The sequence below is a fragment of the Hippoglossus hippoglossus genome, chromosome 15 (assembly GCF_009819705.1).
Source record: "Hippoglossus hippoglossus isolate fHipHip1 chromosome 15, fHipHip1.pri, whole genome shotgun sequence".
In the NCBI taxonomy this organism is placed as follows: Eukaryota; Metazoa; Chordata; class Actinopteri; order Pleuronectiformes; family Pleuronectidae; genus Hippoglossus; species Hippoglossus hippoglossus.
Genome location: NC_047165.1, coordinates 12,001,484 through 12,018,292, shown reverse-complemented (window position 1 = coordinate 12,018,292; position 16,809 = coordinate 12,001,484). Strand labels below are relative to the sequence as shown.

General features: G+C 45.2%; 1 protein-coding gene across 8 annotated transcripts in view; it reads left to right on the top strand.

Annotated features, from left to right (window-relative positions):
- slit1a (slit homolog 1a (Drosophila)) overlaps nt 1-16,809 on the top strand; it is a 90,170-nt gene that overhangs the window by 38,972 nt on the left and 34,389 nt on the right. For all 8 annotated transcript variants that reach the window (XM_034608401.1, XM_034608400.1, XM_034608398.1 and 5 more), the window contains 4 exons: nt 11,135-11,206; nt 12,263-12,334; nt 13,663-13,734; nt 14,549-14,712. In XM_034608401.1, coding sequence (XP_034464292.1) covers nt 11,135-11,206; nt 12,263-12,334; nt 13,663-13,734; nt 14,549-14,712 — 380 coding nt within the window. The remainder of the gene's footprint in view (nt 1-11,134; nt 11,207-12,262; nt 12,335-13,662; nt 13,735-14,548; nt 14,713-16,809) is intronic.

Sequence of the window (16,809 nt, the reverse complement as noted above, 5' to 3'; positions counted from 1 at the left end):
TGCTACACACACACACACACACACACACACACACACACACACGCACACACACACACAGGAACACACAGATACGCTACCCTCAAGGCTTAGTCATAATTCCAGCTGGGTACCTTTCGTCTCCTAGCAACCAGCACCTCTGCATTTTCTGGCCTCACACCTCTAGTTTGGGCTGAGGACCCATCCCATCATTAGGAGTACACACACACACACACACACACACACACACACACACACACACACACACACACACACACACACACACACAGACACACACACACACAGACACACACACACACACACACACACACACAGTTGCTGCCTGAGCGAAAATGAATCGGAGCAGTATTGGGCTTTTAGCTCTTGTGGAATGACTTTCTTTATGCAGTGAAGTTAATGAGGAGCACTGATAGAAAGCAAGGCTGAAAATGAAAGCCCAGAGGCTCTGATTTACATTCATTGCATTTTTCTTTTACTTTTGTTCTCCCTGAAACTGCAGCCGCCCAAGGTCAAATGACTCCACAAAAAACGTCAGCGTCGAAAAGCATGTGCATCAAGTAGAATTGCATTTAAGAAAACTATCACTAATGCACAAGTGATCAGAAAGGAGAAGATGTTAGTTGTTGCAACCAGATTAATTGTGAAAAAGATTAAACAATATAATCACAACAATGGAAGTTTGAAAAAGGTGAAATGTTTAAAACAATTCTTCTATTCCACAGTTTAGGGTTCAACACTTCAAACGGAAAGTTTTAAAAAAGCAAATGAATTTAAAGTTTGTGTGTGTGTGTGTGTGTTCTGTTGGTCTGTGCGCACTGACACCGGAGTGAGAGCATAGCCGTTTTCCTTCCTGACAGCCTCATGTAATATTCATGAAGATTTCCATAGTCTCAGAGACCCTGCAGTTATTTATTCATAGCTTCACGAATGCCTTTACTGACCCCTGACATGTACACACACCTGTCACGAGAAGGAAACTATTCACACACAAACACACACACACACACACACACACGCTGCCAGCTGACCAGTGATTAACCTTTACCTCTTTACTTGTGTAACAGGGAGTCTGCGATGAACAGATGGAGACGCTGAGTTCTCCTGATCACTGAGGATGACTAACAAATCTAAGAGCAACTCTTTCCTTCTCAAACTATTGTTTAGTGCAGTATGTATCCACTTTATATGTTTTGGTCATCGGCGGCCTTGTTCTCTGGGGAACTCAGTCCTCCAGCTCCTCATACACACGTAGCTGCAGTAACCACACGTCATAGCTTTGGTTCAAATTCCCGACGATGCAACTATGTGCTTCAGTAATCTTTATCTTTTCATCCAGTTAAGTTTTGTCAATAAGCAAACAAAGTTATCACAAAAATGACCCTAAATCTCTGCATTTAACTCCTCAGTAGAAATATTTGCTATTTAATAGAAAAAATAATTGATAAGTTGATTTATTAAATATTGAGCACATTAATCAATAATGAAAGTAGTTAGTAAAAGAGAAAATTGCCAAATATTTAAACAGCAATATGTTTTTATTGAAGTTTGAACGACAATCCTCTCAAGGCAAACTGTCCTATCATTCTTCTACTATAGGATGAAGTGAATCAATGTAAAAAATTACTTAAATCTTTAATCATATAACCCATTGATATATGTAACGGTGCTCTCAACAGGTGAAATTTGGGGGACCTCGTGGCAAGGCTGTCGTATCCCGTGACGCACATGTCACAAATTCTACCTTCTGTTTGTGACAGAGCTGCTCTTGACGTAGTTTACCACCAGTCACCTACACTGTATTTTGCAGAGATACGGGAAGATGAGAGGCCTGACCTGCTGCTGATTACATTGCTGTCATCCACGTTGAGATAAATCGTGCCTGCGTGTGTGTGTGTGGGGGAGTGAAAGCACTGTATGTATGTTGCCTCGGAGGGATCACTTGTTTGCATGTGAGCGTGTCCCGTTAAAGATAAGGTGATGCATGCCCTGGGTGAGTTGTAGTCTTGACGTCAGCCACAATGCACCTGCCTCATACATCATGGAGAGGTGGGAGGCAGTGAAGGTAGCACGGAGAAGAGCCTGCAGCCTTTATTGTTCCATCAATTCACCTCTCTCGCCTGTCCTGTGGGACAACTACATCTCCCACTCAGTGCAAAGTGGCCTCACTTTCCCCACTGCAAAAAAGCTGCATATATACTATATATTTACTTCATATTTGCATCAGTGCACAGCCACAAAGTGTTTATCTAAACATGTAATGAGGAAATAAAAGAGCAATTGGTTATGAATTTAGAGAAATAATTGGATATCCAATAAGAAGAGGAGTTAAAGGGGAAATTGTGCTTTTTCCCCCCCCTTCTATAATGAGTTTTGACCACATGTCCTTGAACGTGTATATTAAAGCTAGTACCTCTGGGCAGTTTTTAAGTTTAGATTTCCAAGGGATTTGGACAGAGAGCAGGCACAATATGGACATAGCTACCCTGCTCACCTTCCCTCCGGCTCAGTCCTCTCCTCTCCTCTCCACTCCTCTCCTCTCCTCTCCCCTCCTCTCGCGCTGATACTTTCCATGTGTGATGGCGGCTATCGTAATGACTGGGAGGTTTCACTCTCGACTACAGTGAGTCCTGACAATAGAGGAGGCTGTGTACCAGTCCCTGAGGAAGAGGGAGGCAGAGGAAACGAGCTGATCCATGCAGGGGTTCATTTTGGTCACCATTCATCAAATCTCTCTTTCTCTATGCTCCCACTTCTTCCCACGGAGCAGTGTCCTCACTCTGCATCTCTTCGAAGCGCATGGACTCCATTAAGTTTCCTGAAGCGTGCTGGGTTTGCGTGTTGATTGAAATAGCTCCTGACTGTGTGCATCTTCCTGACCGGCCTCTGATCTGGTATCAGCTGCCTGTGGTTAGGTGTGGTGGGTCTGTCATCAAAGCGGCTCAATAACACCGACCTCAGACCAGCGCTTCCAGGAAGAGCTGTCATCCGATCCCCAGGATCAGTTTTCCACTTTCTAGGTAGACAGCTGTTCACAAAGAGGCATCTATAAGTAGTTTAGCGGGACCACACAATGTGTTTGTGTGTGAGCCACCCAGATTGGCTTTGTCATCTTCCTAAATGCCTCCTTCCTTTTTACTACTGCCCCGGCTCAGTGTAAAACATTACTCCGATCTGCAAAATGATTTTCCAGGCCGATCTCAGAGATGGAGATCATTATTTCTGAAGCCTGCTGGCTAATGTGGGGATAGGTAATGGACGTGTTGAGAGGTGTGTTCTCTCTCGCCCTCCCTCCTTTTCTCCGTCTCTCTTGTCTCCTCACACTTTTCCTCCATTGTCCAGCAGGTATCAGCATGATGGATGGACGGGGCCTGGCTGTGTCACCGTGCAAAGCGGCGCTATCGTACACCCCGCCGTCGGTTGATAGCGCCTGTAAGCGCTTGTCATGATCGATGCCGCTCAGCCCCGCTCCATCACTCAGCCTGACTGCCAATGAAAGGCTTGGACATACTCAGAAACACAAGTACACATAATGGCAGGGGGAAATTAGGGGTGAATCGAGAGAGCCGGGATAGATTTTCCTCCCCTCCTTCTTTCTGTGCCCCGTTAACTCTTTCATTTACTTCACGGGTGGCAGCGGAGCGCACGGCCAAATGCATGCGCTCATATGGGATTTTTAAGCCGACGAATACACACAGACATCATGAATCATTTATGGTGAAAGAAGAGATGTGGGCAACAGTTAAACTAGCTCTGTCTTGATTCTCTTGCTGTATGTGTGTGTGTGTGTGTGCGCGTCTGCGTCTGTCAGCCCTCATGTGGATTTGATAAGTTCCCCTGACATTGTGTTTTCTCTTGGTGGTTGTTGAGCGTTCCAGTCTGGGAGCACTGTGTGTTTCTCATTGGTCGGTGAGCTGTAGATGATTAGAGTGGAGCCCATCCATGAAATCCCCTTTAGGTCCCATCGACAGGAGACAGTTTGGGGATGTGTGTGTATTATGAGAGCGGGGCGGAAAGGCGGAGACAGAGGGTGTTACGCTGGCCGTGTGTTTTTCAACATCGGAATAAATCACAAACCCTCTCCAGATGCACCCACATGGCCTCCGTTCCCCTCTGTCAGCGTGTACAGAGGCGTACGACATTAGAGGGTTAAATACATAAATGGGCGCTCTGCTATAATGGTCCGCGGGGTCTGTTGGAAATGAGATAATGCTGCTTGATGACTTATTTCCTGAAGTCCACATAAATAAATAGAGAAAACGATACCGCGGTGGAAAGAGAGACTGTAGTGATGTGACATGCAGCTCTACTCGAGCGTTTTCCCCGGCTGTTTGCACTAGTTTTTGGTGGACTGCTGTTGACATTAGCTTTCAAAAGGGAAAAAAGAATCTACAAAGGAAAACAGATGCTGTTGAATTATGCTGCATTTGGTATTAGTGCGGTGTTTGTTTTTCATTAGGATTCTTTGTAAAGTCTATATTTAGTCCTCGTAGAGGGACGTACGGCGGATGAGAGCCTCTCCTGGGTTTTTTTGTGCGAGAGTTTTCCTAAACCATGCCTGTTTATTCCTCCCTTTATAAAAGCAGCAGTTTCTCCTTCCCCACTTATCAAGTCCTCCTCCCACCGAGCTCCATCCAGCTCTCTCCTCCTCCTCCTCCTCCTCCACCTCCTCCTCCTCCTCTCATCTCCACCACAAAGGGACTCGAGAAACACTTTACACACTGCGCGTTCTCGCGTGTGTGCGTCTGTGCATGGTAATTTGCGCCAACATGAATGAAAGATTTTATTTTTAAGGCCGTGCTTTGACCTCCTGATGATAATGGTAATCACGACGATGATGATGATGATGGTGGTGTCTCGCTCCCTGGTCCAGATTGCACTGACTGCTGCACGGAGGTATTGAAACTGGGGAGAAAGTTAAGCGAGGCACGGCCCTGGAGGCTTGTTTATCATTCGTTCGAGCGAGAATTGAAGGTGTGTAGAAAGAAGGATGAGAAAGGGTTGCATGTGGGTGAGAAGGAAGGCGCAGTTACTGTTGACCACACACAGAAACACACTCCCTGGGCCACACATACACACACACACACACACACACACACACACACACACACACACACACACACACACACACACACACACACATGCCTGTGTTTTGGCAAGCACCCAAAGGCCCTGCAGCCTCGATCCATATACTCCTTCTCACCTGTTTTTGTTATCCTGCGCTTTTAACACCTCCCCTCTTTTCTCATCCGTCTGACACTGCAGTTTTCTTCTTCTTTTGGTCTTGTTCTCTGTAACTCAGCCAAAGATGTGTCTTCACATAAATGCAGTATGTTAACATATTCAGATTTTTTTTCCACTTCTGGAGCGGGGTGTCATGTATTCTTTGAAGCTCAGAAATGTTCTTAAACCGTGGATAACAGCTACCTCCTGCCTCCATGGTGACAGGTCTAACAGCGACATTGTTACACCTACGTCACATTCACTTCCTCCTTCCCCTCCCCTCCCTGCTCCTGCTTGCTGGTGTCTCATCACTGACAGAAAGAGCCGATTTTTTTAATTCAACTCAGAGTGATTTAGGATGAGTCTAGGTTTTTTCAATAATTCATTACAGCTTTTAGACGAGTGCTTACAAATGAAATGACATTTCAACATCAAATCTGTGCTAATAAGTAACATGTAACTTTTCAAAGCTCAGTCAATACAGTGAATAAGTAGAGTTTTAAGTTCAGAAATCATGCATTTGCCGCAGATCAAGACAAAATATGGATTTAAACATAAATAACTTTTTATGCCCTTTTATTTGCAGTTGCATCTCGAGCCGTTTGCTGCTGCATTTCCATTTTCAGCCACTTCTCTTCTCCTCCGCTTGTGTGTGTGGTTGTTAATGTGTGCGTGTGTCTTGTGGGTTCTTAACCGTGCAGGGAGGAAGAAGGTAGTTAGCAGTTAGTGGCAGCACACTGCCATTCTTTTAACAGCCCGCACACACCTCATTAACTCTCTTAATGAGTAAGTAATCAGACACATTGCCGCTCTCTTTCTCCGTCTCCTTCTCCCCCTTTTGAACGGTGGAATGAAATTAAGGGCATTTTTGGCGAGGATAAACATTTTCTTATCATGCGGTCGAGTCGAGAAATCAAGAAAACAAACACTCTGTTTTGGTTACGCACACACAAACACACACTCTTAAAATAATTGCTCTTGCACTGGCACATATGCAAGCACCAAACAGGCGCCTCTTTTCAGGATCGGACGGTTTTTATCAGTATGAAATCTAATCATTATACGAGAGGGATAAAAATGTTTTCTTAGCTTGACTGTAGGGCTGAACCGTGACTGCGAAGCTGTGGGACTGTTACCAGCAAAACTTTAAGTCAACATTTGAAATTGTATTTTCCAGAGCTGTTATTAAGAAATCAACCTTACTTGCCCTTACAGTGAGAAAATGTGTCCCTCTCAAGTTACATGATGCATAAGTTGACTGGAAAAGACAAACAAACAGAAGTAGTAAAGTAGGTGTTAAGTTAGGTCATTGAATTAAAGTGCACATGTCCGCGTATAACCTCAAATGACAGCGTTCATATCTCAAACCTTTAAGAAGATCAGGTCAAATTGTCTGATTTATGATCCATCGTTATCTGCCTAGTGTGGAGGCACAGGGTTATGAAATCATTCAGATATGAAAGACACAAATGTATGTGTTTGCGTGGAGGCATGTGCGCACATGTGCATGTTTTCATTTGTGCATTAGAAGTTGTATATTACAGATACTCTCACGCTTTGCAGCCCTGAGCCACTGCAGCCTCCCCACAAACTTCTTTAGCTGTCAGGAAATATAGTTATACGAATTGAAAGTGTGATTATCATACATATAATATGCTAATCTCTTTACACAGATTTGTCTTTTTTCTGGATTGCTGGTATTAACGTCCCATTGTGTACAGTATTAGTGCAGTGCACTGTGATAGAGATCAGAGGTTAATGATGTGAATCAGACAGGAACCAGACATTACATTCGGCGTACGGCTAATCTCCAGACCAGGCGCCTTGAGCTATGTCTGATAACATTGCTCATTATTCCAGATATAGACTCTGCGGGGATTCTTGTAAACAGGCATATCAGTAGCTGAGTTTATTGTCGGAGTGCTTTACACTGACTAAACGATACTGCTGTTTGAGGTCTTGTGTGAGATAAACCTTAAATATCCTGATCGCATGCGGCGCGTTATGGGGGCGGCAGTTCCTACGGCGAGAACACACCTGAAAACATGTGTGTTACTCCATCATTAGGGCTACAATAGGAATGAACTGTGAGCAACGTCACCTAAAGAGAGCCAGGCTACGTTAATGAACTAACTGCCCACTTCAGGGTATGTAGTGCATTAAGGGTAAATCCATACCAGGTCGAGGTTGTTTGAACACACTCACTCTCGCTCTCTCAGGCACTGCTCCACACACCTGTAATGAAAACAGACTGGTAGACATGGTGTGTGCAGGACATGAGGAAACACAAAAAGTTGCAGGTCTGACATCATTATACAGCCCTCTGTGAGATGCCTGGAGGCCTGGACTGAGGCTGGAGGCTGCAGCCGTGCCGCAGGATTGTTTTTTACAGCACTGTAATGAGTGCTCGGACGGAGTGGAGGCAGTGGAGGGTGCATGGCTCTGAAGGTTTCCATGAATCCTTTTACCCTGAACAAGAGGCCTGTGAGTGGAGTGAAGCTGGGGGTTAGGACCTGTGCTCCTGCTTCTGTCTGCTCTCCAGCCTCACAACCTGATGACCCCCACATTGGCTGAAGTCTGAGGCAAAATACAGAATCACATTTTGGAAACTGGATTTGGCCTGATGCTCAAAGGGAGGAAGGATTTGATGGAGATTTAAAAAAGAACAGAGAGGAGGGAAACTGTTTTTGATTTGTTTTCATCTTTCAAAAGCTGCTTTCAGACATGCACTGAACTCCGGATATTCTCCTTAAATTTGCTCCACGGAGAATATCCCTCATATGTGAAATACAAACTCCGGAGATGATGGGCTATAACACTAAATTTACTGTCATGACTGAGTGATGGAGACCATGGTGGCCAATATCCCTCTTTGCGGTGACTCCTCTCACAAAATCATGTCTGTTTTTCGAAGGGATCAGCGCTTCCCTGAAAATCTGCTTCCAAACTAATCAGAAATGTCAAACATCTCAGAGCCAGCACGGCCGGGCCCGAGCTCAGAAAATACCAGTGAGGGGCAACCACAGACTATGCAAAATACAGCATGGTCTCCCACAGAAATGTCCTGTTTGCCGTTTTGAGAATGTGTAAATGCAGAAATGTAACGTTGCTAAATTTAATGTTGCTCTGGCTCCCGTAGGAGATGAACCCGACGATAAATACTCAAAAGGACACAGAAGACTGCAGACTCCAAACCATGACCACTGTGATTATTCTCTTAGATGTGACAGGAGAGTGAAAGAATCAGGCAGAAGGAGAAAGCCAATATAATTGGGAGAAAGGCAGACTTTCTGGCACGATGGATAGCATCATTTGGGATTGTCATGGCGCAGTTTTTTGGGCACCCGTCGTCCCAGAACAGACCTGCAGTTATAAAGCGACCTCCCAGGACTTTAGCATCTAATCCAATCAAACAGCACCATAAGTGGGAGCATATAGATCACTCCAGCCAATCGCGTTACAGCGTGCTAACAGGATTATGGAGGATTTAGTGTGTGGATTCCACCCGAGAGCTTTGATTTTACTACTTACACACATTGCATTGTATTCGTATTGTCGGAGCCGTCTCGCCTCGTCTTGCACTCCAGCCTCTCTTTGTCTCTCCGTCTTTCTGTCTGTCTTTCTCTACTTGCTGCCACTTTTGCCTCTGGCTTTCCAACATCACTGTCCTAGCACGGCAATCTGTTATCTTTTTCTTGTTGTAACCCGGGGCCGAACACACACATTCAGACGCGCACAGAGGAGACATGCCGCACTCCAGATGTCCAGGGGGAGAAGTCATTAACCGTGTGTCTGCACTACGGCATGCATCGCCGTGTGTTTCAGTTGTGTGTGTTGCAGGAAGGTGAGAGGACTAATTAGCCATCAGGTAGAGTGCAGGCCCAGGTAGAGCAAAAGCATTCCGCTCACTTGGAGCAGCCGCCTTGATAAGAGGCACCATTATATGCCGGGTGCCAGACTGACTCAGCTTTCAACTCTGCTATCAGGCTGTTTTGCCACTAGAACAACAGAAGAGCTAGAAGCAGCTCAACTGCTCTTTGCTCTGATTCCTGCCAGTGAGGAGGCCTGAAGCTGGTCTGAAGTTTGGGATGGGATTCTGCAAAATGTGGCAGAACAGATAGATTATTATTGTGTAATTGCTTAAATTGCCTGCTAACTGTATTACCGGACTTTGTAAGCGAGTGCAGATGTTTTGCAGATTTGCAGAGGGAATGAAAGTCACAAAGCTCAGATGATAAAATTAGAGCGTGCCATCTGATGGAGTATTTATGCTCTCTTTGATGACAGGCCAGATGTCTTTGGTGTGCGTGCTCGCATTGCGTTACATTTGACTTGAGAATAAAACTGTTGTTTTTCCAAGCTGCGACCGTGCTCATTTTATGGTCATGTGACGTTAAATAAACAGCCATCGTCTAATGGCGTGTGTGTAAAGATGGGGCAAGACCCAACAAGTTAGACTGTCAGTTTGATCCACTCACTGTACACACGCATTCGTTTCCCATGAAACACTGGGACTGTGGGAAGAAAAATGCAATATTTTATTTTGGTAAAAGTTAAATAGCTGTCTTGGATTTAATATAATAAGGCAACAAAAAAGCAAACACACAAATTCCATTTTTAATTGTGGTGTATTTTGCCGCGGCCTACAGAGCGCTTTTAATTTCTGCTGCACCATAAAGGCACAACCACCCATTCATTAGACAGATTGCACAACACAACCGCTTGTGGTGGGTTTTTTGCTCCCATCTTTTGTATCCCACCGAAACAATGTGCAATATTCTTTCCAAGGATGGACCAATGGGTATACTGTGTGAGCTTGATGTGTTGTGGCAGTCATGGGAGATAGTTTTAACATCCCCCCATGGAGTTTTATAAGTGTGGATAGTCGTTGAGTGCATTGTGGGATTGTGTGCTGTGGTGTACATGAATATTGAAAAAGTAATAATCATCAGAGCCCTTAAAAAAAACTCTTGTGTAGTTTTATAGTTTCTGGTTTTGAACTTTGGCCTCTCTGTGGGCGACCATGAGCACTTTGTTTACGTCCGTCTGTGCTGTGGGAGCCCTCCGTGTGTGTGTGTGTGTGTGTGTGTGTGTGTGTTTCAAGGCAGGAGCCTTAATAGCGCCTTACAGTTTCTCTGTGTATTGTGTGTGTGTGTGTAGAGGAGCGACAGAGTCGTTCACAGTGAGGTTAGCTCACCATTTAAATGGCAGACAAAAGACTCCGCTAATTAGAACTATGGCTACTTGTGTTTCTCTCATTCTCCGTCCCCCCTAACCCTCCCCTCCGCTCCGTCACTCTCTTACTTTCCACACATATGCACTTTTCAAAAGCCTTATTTGTACCCTCCCAAGTGCTGGACACACACACACACACACACACACACACAGAGAGCCCAAAGATAATGTTCTTTGTGCAACCGCGTCCTAATGAATCCGCCCCACAGGATCGGTGAGGACCCCTCGCTGGTCGCTGCCCTGCTGCCTGCTTGTTCGGTCTGTGCGCAGGCAGCGAGTTGGTCACCTCACACCACAGTGTGGTCAAGGCACAGAGAACAAATTATAGCATGAGTGAACAGTGAATAACTCGCAGCCACTATAAAATAACCACTCCATTGTGAGCAGAGCTCCCCATGCTGTAACACCTAAGGGCTTTGGTGCACATTAGAGAGGGAAACAAACTGCCCTCAGCTTTCTGTTCTACACCGATGACTGTGGTAACAAGGAGGGGACTGAACAGAGTGGGAATAGCTCTGGTTGAAAAAAACTGCTTTAACTCTGAAAGCCTGCCTTTATGCAGGAAGTTGATAAAATGTGTTTGTACTCATTCCAAACAAATCCAAACAACCAAACCTGCACATTGACTCCCGTTGTCAAGTATAAGTTATGTGTAACTAATGTCTGCTTATTGTCTCCACAGAGATCTGAGTGAGAACTTCATCCAGTCCATCCCCAGAAAAGCCTTCAGAGGAGCCACAGACATCAAAAACCTGTGAGTACCTCGCCCTCTCCAGCAGGAATACATTTACTCAGAGGTCATAACCTCCGTCCAGGTTAGATTTTCACCCCTGTCCATTTGTTTTGGTTGGTTTGTATGTTTGTTTATTTGTAAGCAACACTGAGTGTGTGAAAGCTTGATTGAATTTAAAGGGCATGTTGGGTCTTGGTGGAGGTTTGCACTCTACTGCTATAGTTTACATCATTGATTATTGTGTGATCTATAGAATGTTTGAAAATGGTAAAACAAATGCCCATCACAAGTTTCCAGAGCCCATTATGATGTCTTCAGATGTTTCTTTTTTGGAGTCTGTCAGCCCAAAAAGCTAAAGATACAGATCAGTGATAATTAAAGGGATAGTTCACCCAAAAATGAAAATTCACTCATTATCTACTCGCCACTATGCCGATGGAGGGGTGGGTGCAGTTTTATTGGATTTGGCTGCAACGCTGTTTACCCCTGAAACTCCAAAAGTGTTTTGTGGACTCAAACACTTCACCCACCCCTCCATCGGCATAGTGGTGAGTAGATAAAGAGTGAATTTTCATTTTTGGGTGAACTATCCCTTTAAAGCAAATCACACTTAGCTCCTGTTCATTCACAACTCGCTCTGATTAATTCCAGCATGTTCACAGTGTTTTTTCTTGGTGGGTTAATAGCCCTCTGTAGTCGTGTTTGTGTATGCATGTTCAGTGGATTGTATATCACTCTGATGGAGTAGACTACCTACCTCGCACTCACACACGCAGCTCCCCAAAGACGTCTCGTAGCAACTGTGATTTACATCCTCGCCAGAGTGTATGCACATTCACACGCACTCACAGATTTATGTCGTGTATCAATGCAGATAAACAACCAGTAAAGTCGTCTTGCGCTGCTCTCGGGGTTACATGAGCTGCGGTGACTAAACCAGTATCGATTTACCATGGTCCATCAGTGTACTACTCACAGTATCGATGATTACAACTACTCCACGGGGAGACTGAAAGATTGTGCATGTGTCTTGTTTAACAAAGCCTCTCTCTCTCTCTCCCTCCGTGTGCTCTGCAGTCAGCTGGACAAAAACCACATCAGCTGCATCGAGGATGGAGCCTTCAGAGCGCTGAGGGGCCTGGAAGTGCTGTAAGTATCTGAAGTGATGGTATTCATCCAGCCCCGCCCTGTATCATTCCATTAAAGTTTGATGAAGAAATGAGATAAACGAAGACCTTGTTTTGTCCTGCCAATAACCACAACTAATATATACACATAGCACAGGCCTTTAATTAGTATGGCCTCGGTTATTATGCCAAAATACCCCCAGTGGGCCTCGTGAGGGGGCCTGCATCATGGAGACCAAGCTCCATTAACTCATTGTTCCACACATTTGACAGACGCGTTCCCCTCCATCACATTAACACCCCACCTACCCGCCCCACCACCTCCCTCCGCACCCCATCCAGCCCTGGGCGGGCCATCTGACAAGGGAGCTCCAACCATCTCGAAGCTAAAAAACCCCCATTCATGTGAGCGTGCCACCCTGGACGAACACGCTGTGCAGCTTTTAAAGCGTTTAATTAATCATCCCTTGTCAAAACTCATAATCACAGGCTTCTGTTGGAACGCTCCACCTGAAACAATGTGGACGAACAGCGACAAAGGCACTTTGACAGCCTTGTTGTTTTTATGGGGAAAGACGGAGCTGTGCATGTGTGTTTGTGGTGGGATTTCTTTTGAGGGGGTGGGAAGACAAAAAATAAATAAAAGCCATTAAAGGCTGCTTTCATGGCATGGATGGATTGCAGATGTAGTGATAGGGTTGTCATATTGGTGAAAGAGGCAGAGGTGGGGGGGGGGGGGGGGGGGGGGGGGTGTTGATGGCCTCTGTATGCATAGGTTTTATGGGGGAGGAGGACAGGTTGTGTTAAAAGGGGGAGCAGGTTGAAAAATGGTAAAGGGTTATTAGGCTGATTGAAATGACCTGATTCTCTCTCTGCAGCTGATGCCCAGGGTTCGAGAGAAGTGCGTCTGTGTGTGTGTGTGTGTGTGTGTGTGTGTGTGTGTGTGTGTGTGTGTGTGTGTGTGTGTGTGTGTGTGTGTGTGTGTGTGTGTGCGCATCCGTGTGTGTGTGTGTGTGTGTTGTACATCTCTCGGACTACAAGTCTCTTGTGATCGTGCGTGTATGTGCATGCGCGTGTGTATATTTGCATGCATGACTGTACGTATGCGTGGGAGGTGCGAGGGCTTCCCATCTGTGTGGAATGAGGTGTTATTCCCAGTGGGACACCACAAAGAGAGATGGAGAGAAAAGAGAGGGAAGGGGGGGGATGGATTTATAAAGATGGAACGGAAGAGGACGGGCGCAAAAAAACTCTTTTAGAAGTATAAATTTAAAAACCACATTTCTTACCCCCCCCCTGTGCTGACAACGTGTTGACATGTTTGGTCATTTCTGTTTTTTTAATTTACAGAACGCTGAACAACAACAACATCAGCAGCATCCCAGTCTCCAGCTTCAACCACATGCCCAAGCTACGAACCTTGTAAGTCACACCTGCGCCACCACGACGATTCTCTGCCCCTCTTGACATTTACTGTAAGATAAAACTTTATTCCACTAACATTGCACAGAAGAGACAATGCAGCAGTCACATATGATGGAATGGGAGTAGATACTGTAGGTTTCTATCATTCCAGGCATTGCTGGGAGGCAGCCATAACAACACCACAGAGGGGTCTGTAGCATTGCCAAGGGCCATTATCTCCCCCATCTAAAGCACACACAACAACAACTTGCCCAGATAGACACAAATAGCCCCAGAAGCCTATTGTGTATTGTGCCTCGTATGTGATTACTAAATCTGAAATTACGTACAAATTAAAACAATTATACGAGCTAAAATGCTCAGGGCCGTGACTCCACTGTTCTTGTGGTGACTCTTTGGGCTTCCTCGCTCTCCGTGGGGTTGCATTATATAGCCTCTCTGTGTGTACACACATATGTGTCTGTGCACATGGGTTTGCAAGTTAGCATATGTGCTCCAGAGGTCCACCGCACCACAGCAAGAGTTATTCTGGACAGACACAGCATTCCTGGAATGCTGTGTTTGGAGTACTGGATTTAGAAAAGTCCTCTTTAGCGTTCCTTCTTTTTAGAATGTGCCATTTACAATCATCCATGAAGCATATTATTTAGTGTGTTTCCCCACAGGGATGTGATGCGATGAGTTTTGGAACGAATAGATGCTATTTATCCTATTTTCAGTTGGAGGTATTTTAGATAGCAAAGAGGCAAAGAGGTGAAGATCTGTTAATGCATCATGTTCATTTATTTGATGTTTTTTGCTTTTTTAACAGCCGTCTCCACTCCAACAATCTCAACTGTGACTGTCATCTGGCCTGGTTGGCCCAGTGGCTCAGACAGAGGCCAACAATTGGTCTATTCACCCAGTGCACTACACCTCCTGAGCTCAGAGGACTCAATGTGGCAGAGGTGCAGAAACACGAATTCAGCTGCTCAGGTAAGACTTCTAGAGTTACATAAAATCTGCTTTCAGACATGCGCTGGACTCATGTGTGAACTCAACTGACCGAGTGAGATGCTCCGCAGTTTCTACGGACTTTATCCACCTGGCCTTCTAGTATAAAGTCTGTAGAAATCCAGGAGAAGTCGATGTTTGAACACAGCAGGGGGTTCCCCCGCTGGATTCACTGCGAGCGAGTCGTTGCTGTCGTGAACTCGTCGTGTAGAGAACCTCCCGCTGCGTAGTGAATGTGTGAAAGGCAAACTCTGGGTAAACTGTGTAGCTAATTACCTGGAGGTCATGTCTGAAAGCATGTCTATTATTAATTAAGTCATTAACATGCACAGGGGAAAGGGAACCCTTCTTTTCCAGCATCTCAAAAAGAGAAACTTTTTGCAACAGATGGTTACTTTGATCAGATCATTCGATCATTCATGCCAAAACCGCCTCGCTCTTGCTCGTAAAAATATTCTCCTCCCTACACTCACCCTTTGTTATTGTCTCAGTGTCTTCACCTGCTAGCCACCTGACCGCTCCTCATGCCGCCGGGCAGCCCCCTGGCTCTCTCCTCCTGCCCTTTCATGTGTCTCCAGCTTTCAGGAGCTGGCAGCAGTGCCAGGAAAATGCCTGACATGTATAAAAACCCACAGCTGGCGCAAAGGCAGCCCCCGCTGACAGTAGTACCCCGCTCCTCAGTTGTCATTATTCATGACCTCTCACCTCCTCGCACATGGATCACTGTGGCTTTGAACTTGCAGCGTCTGAGGGAGAGAGCATGTGCATGTGGGCGTGCACCGGGGTTATCATATCAGGACAATGGAAAAACAGCATGAGAACCTTCACTCCCCACAAGGCCATCTCATTCTCCACACCAGCTGCGGGGAGCGATTCTGTCTATACGTGTGTGTGTGTGTGTGTGTGTGGATGTGGGTGTATGTCCCTCTCTCTCCATGGGTTGTGATTTTTACGCAGCCATACGGCGTGACAGCACAGATCATTAACTATTCATCGCCCAGGGAAAGAGACTCAAAGCGTGGGAGTGTAATGATACGGAAGGGGAGCAGGGGGTGTCAGGGTAACTTTGGGGTCTGGTTGGTTGAAGACAAAGAAAGTTATGGATTAGCGTGACTGGCAGTTGCAGATTAGGAAACGTGCTGATATCACGTTTCATCTTGTAAGAACTGGCTTGTTTTTTTTCTAAGGAAGATGTTATTAGATCAACACTGATTGGTTCTCTGCGAATCTCAATAGCGAATGATCATTCATGATTTTTCGGTCAAAACAAACGAAATCTATTGCTTTGTTTCTCTGCCTCTTTGTGTGTCATGCATTCATGCATTCACACAAACACATATTCCCAGTTTCTTCTTGAGTGGATGAGTGACCAGAAGTTGAACTCCCAGTGAAGGACTCATTAGGAACTGGCTCACTGGCACATACACATAAAAACACGCACACACACTTTTTTTTTTTTTGTATTTCCAGTGTTCAGCACAGTGTGTTTTTCGCATGCTAACTAGTTTGTGTTGCGACCAGGCCAGGCCACCTGCGGGGGATTTGGGGCGGGGTGGCGCTGTGTCGGAGGAGAAGAGAGGAGGGAGCGGAGAGGCGTGTTGTTGTTGTGAAATCCAGGAGAGGGAGAAACGGGATACAGCGAGTTATTAGTTTTTGCAAAATGTGATAAAATTCTGCAGCGCTCTCGGCATCACGACTCACTGACTCCCAGTATTCGGCTGGAATATTGGACATTTTTGTCAGTAATGAGCAGAGCAACACGTTTACTGCTTCACTTTGAAGCGTAATATCACATTTTTCCAGGCAGTCATTTCTCATCATCAACCCAGAGCTCGTTATTTAAAAAAAAGCTATGAATTTTAAATGATTGATTAAAATAAAAAAATAAACTAAATCTGGTTTCAAATTTGATTTAAGAATTATCATTTTCAGAGCAAACACTTCTTCTTTTATTTTTAATTAGTTAAGCAGACTGTGGTGCATGACCACCAGCTCATTTGAGTTTTCTTTCCGTTTTCATCTGCACTTTCCAAGACCCTGAAGCAGTTTGAGCTACTCTCAGAAAATCATCTTGTTTAT